The 12,937-nt window shown below is 36.5% G+C and overlaps 1 protein-coding gene across 6 annotated transcripts in view; it reads left to right on the plus strand.

The window, feature by feature from the left end:
* PSPC1 (paraspeckle component 1) overlaps positions 1 to 12,937 on the plus strand; it is a 61,391-nt gene that overhangs the window by 43,562 nt on the left and 4,892 nt on the right. For 3 of the 6 annotated variants that reach the window (XR_003529247.1, XR_003529244.1, XR_003529249.1), the window contains one exon: positions 12,455 to 12,557. Coding sequence is in view for 2 of the 6 variants with exons in the window: in XM_027652950.1 (XP_027508751.1) it covers positions 709 to 738 (30 nt within the window). In the remaining 4 variants the exon portion in view is untranslated. Of the gene's footprint in view, positions 1 to 708; positions 10,535 to 12,454; positions 12,560 to 12,937 lie in introns of those variants that run through there. The other 3 variants (XM_027652950.1, XM_027652988.1, XR_003529243.1) reach the window with 2 other exon arrangements.

Below are 12,937 nucleotides of genomic sequence, written 5' to 3' on the forward strand. Positions count from 1 at the left end.
GCAGTGCTGTTACTAAGCATTAAGTATTTTTATCTAGTGTAAAATTGCATGAAAAACCGCTGCTGCATAAACCAGCTCCCACAGTACTATAGAATGCAGTCTTTGAATTGCCAGCTGGAATTAGTCTCTCAAACTGCTTCCAAATGTTTTAAATATTTGTATGCTAATGGGAAACTGGAAATATTTTTGTGCATATTTAAAATAATTCAGTACATGCATTGCTGCAGATATGAATAGCCCTTTGCCCTCCTTGCTGCTCGGTCCTGCTCCTTGCCTGCCCTGTGTCCCCCTTGCATCCCTGTGCCCAGGCAGTGAGCAGAGTAAAGGAGACCCAGTGGGAGTTACAATTCTTCTCATTTCAGTGTGGAAGGAAAGAAGAGCAAGGAGCGGGCAGTAGAGCAGGACTCTTAATAACTGTGCAGAAATAGCTTAGTTTGGGCTGTAGACACAGAATGTAATTTTATATATGTTCTCATTAAGTGACTTTTGTAGGATCTTCAGTACTTCTAAGAATTATATATCTTAGAAGAAATAGATAAGAAGCATGTTGAGGACTTTAGATATATGAATAACATGGTTATGTTTTATATTCTGAGTGATAATTGGTCTAAGAAGAAAAGTATTTGAAGTAATGAAGAAAAAAATGTGCACTAAAATGTTGAGCCAAATTTTTTGTGTGAGCTTGACCTGTCTGTTCACTTTCTGCAGTTGCCAAGAAGGTTACATGCAAGCCAGTAAAATATGGAAAATAGTGTTCTCCGTGATTTCTCCAGGAAAGATGCTATACACAGTTGCTTTAAAGAAGCAAGACTATTCACATGTACTTTTTCTTGGAAGAAAATATGTAAACTGCAATTAAAAAGATGGAAATACTGTCTTTTAAAATGCTAACGTTCTTCATTCTTTGACACAATAGCACTGTGTTGTTCCATATATTATGTTTCGCTTTTAAGGGAAAGAGCATGTGAAAGGTAAGCCACAGCTCCAGTTCTAATCAACTTCAAATCAAAAGCCTTTTCCAGAAGGCACAGAAGGAAAACTGTAATAATGAAACAGTAGTTCATTTTCAGTTTTGTTCCAGTTTGGAACATTGTGATTCTAGAACTTCCAGCATTGTATCAGTAGCAGTTCCACATGTGACATTTTCAGAACCAGAACCGTGCCAAATAATGTAAATAAAGTTTCTGCCTTAGTGTGTGAAGAGTGCGATTACTGCATTTCAAAAACTGAATGTTTAGAGTTTTTAAAGAAAATGTATGAAAGCATTGTCATTTATTGAATTGCTGGTTTAAAAGTGAAAATTATGTCAACTTGCCGGTTGGGATGGCTGTGCTTTTAGAACCGTTTTTGGATATGTGTCAGGTTATCGTTGCCATGTTAGTCTTTGTGTAGTTTTTGTAATACCACTTCATGCAAGTTCACCATCATTCTTGCATCACAATTGTGTACAGTTTCATATTTTAGTCGCATTGATGAATGCAAGTGACTGTAGAACGGGGGTTCTAGAGCATTTGTTTTGTAATATGTAAGTTGTTTAGGAGAATTTTTCATTGCTAAGCTTGCTTTCTGTTTGGTGTTCACTCTGCATGTTTTGAGCAAAATACATTTTTTCTATTGCATAGGGGGAAAAGGTAACAAGTAATGGAAAAGTATTTATTAGGAGAGTTAATGGAAATCCTGTATCCCTCTTACGGCTTCTAAAATGGCAGCTGATTCAGGAGAATAAAATCACTTGGTATACTTCCTGCATCATTACTCTAGACTTTTTCCTGCTTAGGGCACACTTCAGTATTTATATTAAAGATAAAAAAATAAATCTGTTTAGTTTCCATCTGCTTTTAATCCCAAGTATATGTACAAGACAGTAAATTAAGTCCAAATGTCTTGATGTTTGCTCTGAATAGTACTTTTAACACCCCAAGTTGCATTAAACATGAAAAAAAAAATCAATTTGAGTTTCATAGTTTTTAAAAGGAAACTTTTAAACTAGTAAGTTAGAGTAAGCCAGTCCCCTGGGGCCCTGAGAAAGCACAAATCTATGGAGAAATCATGCTCTTGTTTTGAGTTGCATTATGTTACTGAGCATGCATTTTTTATTCTTTGGGACTATTGTGTGAAACTGTGTTACAAAGATTTAATAAGAAATGTAATTTGTCTTATTTTATCCAGTTATAAGTATTAATTCATTACTAGCATCCTAAAAATAGAATTGGTAACTTAGCTACATATACTTTACTGCAGATGATGGCATGTAGTATATCAGAAACAGGGTAATTCAAGTGTTGGTAGTTACTAGTAGTATGTTGTGCTTTTAGACCTAGTTGGATAAAAGCTGATCTTGAGCATACCAGTGTTTTGCCCAGAACCTTGAAACTACATTTGCATTTCTGCTTTATTGCTGTCGTAGTCACGGAAGTACTCACAGGTTTGAAAGTGTACATCTAGATATTTGAGAGAGAAGGAGATAAATGATTGATTACTGTATGTTGCTTAATTGAGGCATTGGCAGCTGGTATTGTAGAATCTTCTTTGTATGATAATTTTTTAAAAAATCAAAATTTTTTAAACAGTCTTGTATATTCAAAACTGCCAATGTGGAGGTGTATCATTAAAGAGGTGGAAAAACTGTGTTTTACTAAAAGTCTTATTTGAGTTCTTGATCTTTCACCGATTAGACATTGAGGATATTGTGCCTCAACCCTAACTTTCTGTTACGATTATGGTGAAAATTCTGCAAGGCTTTAAAAGGGGTGTGAGGATGTAAGGTGACATACTGACTATAGGATTGGGCCAGATCATTAGTCTTTGAAGCTTGTTACTGGCCTGCTCTGGTTAACCCATTCCATTTAAGACACTGTTTTCTATTGTGTATTCCAGGTTTTCTTCTGTTGTAAAAACATTAAATTTTCTTTATGATGTGGAAGATATGAGCTGTATGAAGTTTTATTTGAGGATTCTAACACTGAACTTGATGGAAATGGGTTAAAGAAAAGCATCAGATGTCAGATGCACAGTAAAAACAGTTCTTTGTATGATTTGGCAGGTTGTTACGTATTTCTCCATATGTGTTTTATAAGTATATGAATATCATTTATGTATTCTTAATCTGTTGTGTCGTTAAAAAGAATTTGTCTCTTCCTAAGGGGCAAAAAAAAAAGGACTTTGTTCTGGATTAATTAAATTTCAATTTTGTGTAAATAAATACACAATAATTAACAGAATATATGAGAACTTAATAGTTATCCTTTCTAAACTCACAGGTGTGTGGAAATACTAATATGGAAAAGTAAAAGTAGATAAGTGCTCTTCATAGATTTACAGATGAGGAGATAATATTGTGGAAAAACAGGAAGATGTGGTTTGACCTCATCTTTCAGTTTGCTGCATCTAAAAATCTAGAAAATCTCATAGAATTAAATCCCCAAAGAAATGACTCTTAGAAACTTCATCTAAAATTCTTAAATGTTGTTTCAGAGTTCTGCTATAAATAAAACTAGTTCAGTGTAAACATAAATAAAACTAGTTCAGTGTGAACATTCAAATAAAACACATGTTTTAATGGACAAAGTAAGTCTGAAAGCCTATGTTTCATTAAGACATGGAGAAGAGTTAACGTTATTGGAGAGTTGGCTATATTTTCTTATATTTTTAGTTTTTATCTACATAACCTTAAAGGAAAAGAGGTGAAACTACATTAGTGACATGCAGGGAAAGGTCTAAATATACAAGACAAAACTGTGCTGGGAAAGGGCTGAAGTCCAAATATGTATAATTTATGTACCAATGCATCCAATAGAGGACTTCTATTTCAAGTTCAGAGAGCTCCTGAGTAAAATCAGGTGCTGCCCAAATCTGGTCCTGCTCTTATTGCAGGAAAATGTCATCTTTGCCTTGGTTGTGACAAAACACGAATAGGGTTATCAGGATTCAGGTTTATGAAGAACGTAATTATCTTGCCATAGTGATAAATCTGAATGGTTGAAGAGTTAGTATCTTAGGTAGCTTGTCTGATTAGTGGGTGTGTGTACAGCTGCATGACGGTCACAGCCTTCCCACTACTTGGAATATGGTAGTGCCTTTGGTTGTTTCAGCAGTTGCTTCATGTGCCTCAGTTAATGAAGCTCCTTTATGGCTACAAGGATGCTTTTCAAAGTCTTCATCTTTTCTGCTAAGCAAATATCAGTTACACAGTGACAGCCACCACAGATGGGGGTTTGGAGTGGTATAGTCAGGAAGTGCTTAAATCAGCATTTAGCTCTTGCCAGCTACGGTTGTCTTAGTTTACACCTTTTCAGTCATTGCAGTGCACTTCCAAATACTACTTTTCTTTAATTAGAAATGTGGTATTCTCAATTAGGCATCAATATCTGAGCAAGCTTGAGTAGAGACTTAAGAAATATCGTAGAAAATTTTCAAAAAATACAAACTGTTTATATTTTTACTGTCAGTGATACAAATTCCTTTATTAATTCAAGGTTTGGTACAGAAACCGAATTGTTGAATGACTGATTCCCTAATTTTGTAATAAAGATATGAAAACTTCATTCTCTCTCCATTTTCTAAAGACCGCCTTTAAACTGTGTGCATATCTGCTTTTATTTTAGCTTACATAGCTTGGTGTAAACTAGAATCACTCAAACTTTATGAATAAGCATATCCTGTCAGAGCATACCAAGTAATTAGATGCTGATCAGATGTGAGATTTTACAGAGCTCAGAATGAAAGTAAGTTGACCAAAATAAGTTCTTAAATAAGATGGAAATAAAGTTATGAGAAGGCAAGAACAAAGTTGAGCAGAATGTGGAAACAAACTGAGTTCTGAAGGTGGTCTGTGAGAAGTAGTGTGAAAGAATCTGATAATGGGTAGATATTCTGTTAACCTGTCAAAGAAACGGATGCATCGGTATGCAGAACTTCAGTTTGAAATGTGGACTGCTTTGGAGAAGCTGCTGCTTGCTTACGTGGAGTTTCTTTTTCAAGACATTGCAAATAATGTTTGTTGTGTGTTGGAATGGATGTTTGTTCATTATGTACATCAAAAGTCACAAACAGGTAACTGAAGTAAAAGCTTTTATGTTTTAGTCTGTATTTGTAACCGTTGTCTCATTAATGTGTTGATACTTACAAATTTGTCATCTGAAATAATTTTGATAACTTAGTTTAAAATTAATATTTTTAATGTAAGAATTATAGTATGAGCTTCCATCTTGAAATTTGAATGAACCATTATGAAAAATAGTACCAAGAATCAGTCTCTTTGATTAAAAATATTTCGTCTTGAATATGATGTCAACTGACTGCCTTTGCATGTGAGATGATAACAGAAGGAAATTACCTCTTTCTTACCATGTGGTCTTGGCTTAGTCCTGTGCAAAGGGGTTTCATCACTGAGGCCTTTGTACTCTGCTCTGAAGTGAAGAAAATGGTACCCAACTGGAGTGTCTTTTAAGGGGGGTATATGGCAGAAGGGTTAATAGTATTCTTAACACTCACTGAAATGCCTGATCTATTATTGAAACTTGAAATTATTGCTAATACAGTGCTTTTCAGTCCTATTTGTTACATGTTGGTAGATGCTTCCTTTGCTCTGTGTATGAGACCTAAGGCTTAATGCTTTTTAAAAAATGTTTGATATTCACTTAGGAAGCTACTTCATTTTGGGTAGGAAGAACAACTTTATCTTGCAGGTAGTAGTGACTTCCACTACAATAAGGAATGTGAAATGGTACTAGGAAGCTAGGATAAATCCTGCTTTAGTGCAGCATCAGCAATATGTCCAGTTGTGCAAGGAAAGGACAAAAAACTAAGTTCATGTCCCAGCTTGCCGGATGATGGAGCTTGTACAGTAGTAGCAAGAAGAGAATCTTTGCTCTTCAGTTTTATACAGTTGAGTTCCCCACTTACCCTGTTTTCAAAATTTTCACAGGTTCCTTGGTGGCATTATGCTCAACTTTTAGCCCTGGTCTGAATAGTAATCTGCTAGACTAGGCAAGTGCAGGCTTTGTTTGTTGCAAGGTCTAGTTATGTCATGTTGAAACAGATCCGTAAATGCTTTCTTCTCCCCAAGACAAATTTTTGTGAGAAATGGTTCTCTATTCAACATTGCTGTGTGGTTTTGTTTGTAAACAGGTAAGTCAGTGGGCCAGTATGTGATAGAACATTTGCAGGATGCCCTGCAGTTTGTTATGGTTACTGCTGTTCCCTTGTCTTTGTCTTGAAATAAGATTCCATTTCCTGTATATTTCATATCTAATGTAACACTTTCTGTTTCCTACCAAATACAGCTTTATTGTGGGGGAAGCTAGAAATTGGTGTTCTCTGCTTGTTATGAAGTAATCTGAGTTAGAAGTTGTCACCCATTACAGTTAGGACAAGAAAGATGTTATTTAATTCCCACAATGAAGTACCAAATCTTTTAGGTACAAACAGAAACACAGGGGGTTCCTTCTGAGCATCAGGAAACACATCTTTACTGCGAGGGTGACGGAGCGCTGGCACAGGCTGCCCAGAGAGGTTGTGGAGTCCCCACTCTTGGAGACATGGTTCTGGGAGTTGGTTCTAGGTGGCCTTGTATGAGCCAAGGATCTAGAGGATCTCTAGAGGTCCCAGCTTTAACCCTTCTGTGATTCTGTCATCTAAATAAAGTTTTGACTTTATTAAACTTTATATGGTAAACCCTATTACATGCTTAGGTATTTGAATGCTTCCTTACTAGGTGTCATTTCAATATAGATGTATGTATTGAGTAGTGTTGTTAAATTTCACATTTTCAAATGAAGCACATCAAAGGTGAAAGCTCTTTGAGTAAATCTTGAGTTGTTGATAATAAGGACTGTGTGACCACGTCTCGCCCTACCCTTCCCCCAGCACAGTCTTATGGCTTCAGAGATTTTAGCCCCACAAAGTTAATCAGTTCTGCTGTCATTATTTTGGAAGAGGAGGTTAGGACACTGGCCTAACTTGGCACCTTCTGCAAAACTGACAGGTAAGGAACCCTACAGGAGGGAATGGGGAGCATTGTGTGAAATTGTGCCAAGCAGCATTGCTAGCGCTTCAGAGGCTGTGTGTCAGTATGTTTCACAATTTCTGAGGAATAGTGATCTTTTAAATTGGAGAAAATTGGATTATACACAGTCTAGGAAGTTTCCTGTGAGACTAGATTCCTCCTTAGTTTTTGAAAGATGCAAAATGTCCTCAAACTAGTGAGGTCATCACATCTCAACTATATCTAAGTATTTTTCTGTAATACAAATATATGCTGGTTTTTTGTAGTCTTAAAACTGTAAAATCTGAGAAAACTATATGAGGCTTTGCCTATACTAATTTTTGCTACTTTAAAACAAAAAACATTTTGAAATTAAACTGATATTAATAGAACCATGCATATTTAAATGTCTCTAAAATCTTAGTGGTTCTCTTATCTCAGATTGCGTAATTGTAAACTTGTTTGCACAGTGTGTAGCACAATGGTATCCTGACTTCTGGTAAAGTAATAGACCTATACTGATACTTCTTAATTCTTTGCTAGCTGTGCTGGCTTAACTTGTTTACAAGCAGACTTTTCTAAATTTGTTTGAAATTCTATAAGTTTCTGTGATAGGTGACCTCAGAGTTTACAGAAGTTGGCAAAACAAGCTCATGAAATTTTAACTGTAGCTTCCAATGCTGAGTGATGCAGCAGTTTCAGATGCTTCTGATCTGAGTTTCTTGAGTTTTCTTTGTTCATGAAGTCGCATCTATACATCATTATTTTTAGGTGAAAGATGATGAGGGTTAAGGGTTAATCCCTTGCTTCTTCAACAGTTTTGTACTTTTGAGCTGTTTGTGACAATGTAAAGCATCACAAAATGCTCAGAACTTCACATCCATGTAACAGGGCATGTGAGTATTGAATGGAGAAATTTATACCATTCCTTGGAGGTTTTTCCAGACTGCTCAGCATGAACGCAGTCATTGAAAGTAGAAATCTGAACATTTGAAGATATTTCTGCTGTATTAATAACAACATAGGTAGAATGGATAATTATGAAAATCAGTGATTAGCCAGCTATTCTGATGCTGAAGTTTCCTCGATATGGGAATGTCAGCAGTATAGGGGAGGGGGCCATTTTAAAAAATACAGGATTGAGTTGCTGTTTTATATAGGATTGTCTTAGTGACTTTGACTACAGCTTGGCAGAGTGCAAGATTTTGCAAAAAAATATAATGTATACATTTATATATATAACAAATTATAGTGTGTGATAGAAGCTTGAGTGATGCTAAGAAGTTAGACTTCATTCCCTTCTACTGATCAAACCTAAACTTCTTAAAATCATGAGGAATCTTTTTTACCAAAAAAAAGGGATCCTCCTTTTGTTTTAAATGCATGGCATCTAGGAACATAATGACTTGTAAATGAACAATTTTTATTAATTTTACAAAGTACTTACAAATGCCAGTATCTTTGAATTCAGACCTCACTTAAGCTGCTCAGGTGAAATCTTTGTCCTTTATTTTTAAATATTTTCAGACATGGTCATCATTCCCTAAATACTGAAGTCCAGCTTCTGTATGGTGAAGTATTGCAGTCCAGGCAAAACAGAAAAACAAATGTCCCTTGATTACAGTATTGTCACTGGCATGGGTTTATTGCCTGGCTGCTAGAAAATGCCACAGTTTGTTCTTTTTTGAAATCTAATTCCAGAAGAGGAATATCACTACATTCACATTCCTCATTCTGTGTAACATGCTAACTTCAGGTACCCTACACCTTATAAATTGAAAGTTGTGAAGTAGATGTAAAATATTTTTAATAATCTTGTCAAGGGAATTGAATGCCTTGCTGGCTTGGTTGAAGTAGTCTTTGCTCTTTTGTTTCTGGGAACTTAATACTCCTTTTGGTAACGTTATTTTTTTTCCCTTAAATGCTTACTTGCTTCTACTGCTTTTCTGCAAATATACCCTCCTACACGGAGAATTTGGCAAACATGAAATTGGGGAAAATTATGTTGCAGTTTGTCTCCTGTAATCCCTGGCAGCCATGCAGTGATGCCAGGTGACGACGTATTCTCTGATTGGTTTACTGTCCTCAGCAGGGGCTACTCACAATTAAGATGAGCAGGTTTGGCCAGACTTAAGTGAAAACTAGATGAATGGGGAGGATAAGATTGCTTGACCATTTAAGAATGTCTGTAGCACTGTATCTTTTGTTAGTATGTCAGCAGCAAAAATTGTTATCTTTTACCTTTTGATAGGTAAACCTGAACAAAAGGAAACATGAACACAGTTCTGCGGATCATCTTGGGTTCCCTTTGGAAACCCCAAATAAGTGACCACAAGAGATTGTGTGTTTTCCTGAGAACAGCTCAGCATTGGAGTTCTTCCTTTCTGTGTGATGAATAGTGGTTCTGCTACTCTCAAAATGATACCTTATGCCTGCTGGTGCAAAATGCCATATGGTCACTTGAGGGGAAGTCAGAATTTACCCACCCTGCTGTTGTGTGTTCCTAGGTAATTTTTAAAGCAGACCTAAAATAAAAGGGGAAATGCAGGGTAATTTAGGGGGGAAGCCCTTTGTTATAGTGGCCACCAAAAATCCTGTTAATTAAAGAAACAAAAGCCAAAAAAACCCTAACCAAACAAATCTCAAAGCCTGTTGTGTCAGTCAAGCCAGTGAAGCTGCCCGGCATGAATGTGCAAGGTAAATGTAAACTGTCCTTGGGTGTTGCAGTGTCACAGCTGTTCCTGCTCAGTATGCAGCACTGGCAGCTTGGAGCTCGTCCTGCACAGCTGTTCTCTATTGGAAAGACAGTAGTGCAGATACCCTGTTATGCTGAATATGTGTTATTACTTGAGATAGGAGAACTTAGGAGTGGGTTTTCAATTTTCCTTGATGATGGCACAATATATGCACAGTATCACTCAGTTCATGTGTGATGCATCTGTTTTCTTCAGAATATGCATATGTATCATGCTGTTAGCCTTTTAGACTATTTCAGATTCATTTTGCTTGGCACCATATGCAGTTTGAGCTTTAATTTAAAGAAAAGCTTTATCACATGAATCAAAATTCAGAGTCTGTTACTTTGAAAACAACTTTTTGCTGTGTTCCTGCTCACTCTTAGAAATCCATTTTTTGTGACTCACTGTGAAGATATGTTCGGGTCTAAAAAATTAATTGCTGTTAATCATAAACTGTAGGGTTTATATAGGTTAATACAGAGTAGAGAGGTTGGAATAATCTTAATTTTTTGTAGAGAGAGAATTCTGAAGAAACAGCATAGAGGCACAGACACGGTAAAACCCACACGTATTGTAGCACTACCAGTAGTCTTACTGGCTGGTTTCAGGGCCTGTCTTCAAAAATGTACCAGATTTATGTGCCTACAAGTTTTATTAATATCTGCTAGTTGCCAAGAATATGGTTCACTGCTTTCTCTTCAGTAAATCTGGGTGGCCAAGAGCAGGTAATATACACTGGCTGTTGCAGAAACTGGAGAGACTGTGTTAGGCCCATGGTTGCTTTAGCCTTGTTAATAGGGGGGGGAACTAATTATTGACAGATGTGCAGTTTGTAATTATAGCTTCCCTTTAGGATGGGTACATAGCTATCAATAGCTGCATTAATTTCACCATGTGAAGGTAATGTCCCAGGACACTAAATGCTTGTCCAGATGACAATTACAGCCTGGACCCTGTGACTGACAATTTATCACTGTGGCCATTATTGCTTTTGACTTGCCAAGTGATTTTAATCCTGGCACTTGCAAAATTATAGCTGTAGTTAGAAAGGGTTAGTGGGCTGTGCTGTGTCATTTTTGCTTTAGAAATAAGGTAACTATCTTGATTAATGTCCAGTTCCATAGATAATGGAACTTTTGAAATTTGATAGATAGCAAGCTGCACCATGGAAGTGGGAGTTGTGGTAGATGAAAAGGAATCAAATGGGAGAATTGATAAATTGACAGCACTTTTATAGGACTCACAAGTTGTGCCAACTTTGTATTTATTCTGAGCTGCCAGTCTCAGCCTGTTTTCAGCTGTGTCTGATAAGGTAAATGTTACTTTTATTGTAAATGTTTGTGGCTGTGTGCTGTAATTTACACGTATGTCACTTCTGAGTTGCTTTTTGGGGGCTGTTCTTGAAGTGAAGCTAGCCTGAAATGTGCTACCTGTGTGTGGCTTTCCAAAGGAATTCTTTCTGTAACAAATACTTTGCAGAGTGTGCTAAGTTTTATGATCAAACAGGACCTCAGGATGTTGGTAAATTAAGAAGTCTTTATTTGAGAACATACAAAGTTCTTCACCTCTTTGCACTGCTGTAATTTGGATCTTTCCAGGCACCTTTCTGCAGGAATTTCATTAGAGCTCCTGGGCTCCACAACACGTTCTCATGCCTGAGTAGTGGATTGTGTTAAGCCTATCAAACATTGCAGTGATCACATGTTATTTTAAGTTGGAGGTATTTATGGAGAAGAGGTGATTTTAGCTGGGGGAGGAGGGAATGAATGTGTGTGTATAGGTGAGAGCTGTTTTGAAGCCTGGCTGGGGCATGGAGCTATTGAATTTTAAGCACTTTGGATAATTATTTGCTCATGACTCTGTGAGGAGGCACACAGAGTTCAAGATGCATACCCTTATTAACACTTTTATTTTGGCATTTTTAATAGAATTACGGTCATTTTAATTATGATTTATTAAATGTAATAGGAATAAAATAATATTCCGACTAGCTGTTTGTTCTTCTAACTGCACTTACTGCAAATACAAGCAGATGTATTGCAGAAGTTGTAAATTTACAAAAGTCTTAAACTTTTGTATCAAATGCTTGTAGTATTAAAATGTATTTTAATGATACTTGTATGCAGTTCTGTTCTGAGATGTTATTATATAGTGGGACATTTCAGTCCAGTTTAGTGTAGTTGTATTATTTTGATATACAGCTTTGCCCCTTATAAATGTCAGTAACTAAACTGACAGGAGGCTGTGGAACAAGGAGGCGGCTGCAATGAGAGCAGTTAGTTCTCAATGACTGTGTTGTGTGCAGGGATCCTGATTATTGTAGTGGCACTAATATGACAAAGATGGAATGTCACTTTGGCCAAGTGCATTGGCAGGCCTAGAAGACAACATGTGGTATGTCTTCTGTCACGTGAAGTATGTGTGTTTTAGAAAACCTCCAAAAAGAAATAACTCGGGACTCTTTGGAGCAGAACTGCACTTAATCTACTCCAAGAGAAGTATGAAAATCTAAGAACTTGTTAATATTCTTGGAACAGCTGTTGTTTAACTGCTAAGGCAGTAAAAATAAAATTGGGGGACAAGTCTGTGTAGTAACAAGTGGTAAGAGTGGGTAGAGAATAAATGGATTTTTCTATAATTCTGTAATTTATGGGTGTTTGAAAAGAGAAACTACTGTATTTTCTAGTTTGTTTGAAGTGTCATAGTTATTTACTGTCTCCTTATTTTTTAGGTTACTATTAAAATCTTAAAATGCTGATGAAGACTGCCTTGTGCAGAATCCTCGTGTATCTTAAGCACACGAAAGAGAATCATAAACCAAGTTTTAGTACAAGGTATGTATTAGGATACATGGCTTTATTCAGCAGTTACTGAAATTAGGAGCCCTCTTTTTGTTCAGATTGTGATTTGACGTAGAGTAATTCTGCTTCCACACTTCAGCTAATACTTTAAGATAATGTAGTTCCTTGCATAATTCCTACCATATGTTAACATGCTTTTAAAGGACTTGAAAAACATGTACACAGCCTCTAGCAGTCAACTCAAACTCTGGCTAGCCATAATGTGTCTTACATCCAAAACTCATAGTGCCACATTAATAGGATGCCAGGTCTGAGCTACTGGATGTTACTGATACACTGCACTCAGAATCCAGTTTACTTGTAGGACCAATATAGTAGTTGCAGATTCTGAACAGTCCTTGGCATGAGCCAGT

This window comes from Corapipo altera, unplaced genomic scaffold, assembly GCF_003945725.1.
Source record: "Corapipo altera isolate COAL_440 unplaced genomic scaffold, ASM394572v1 0, whole genome shotgun sequence".
Lineage (NCBI taxonomy): Eukaryota > Metazoa > Chordata > Aves > Passeriformes > Pipridae > Corapipo > Corapipo altera.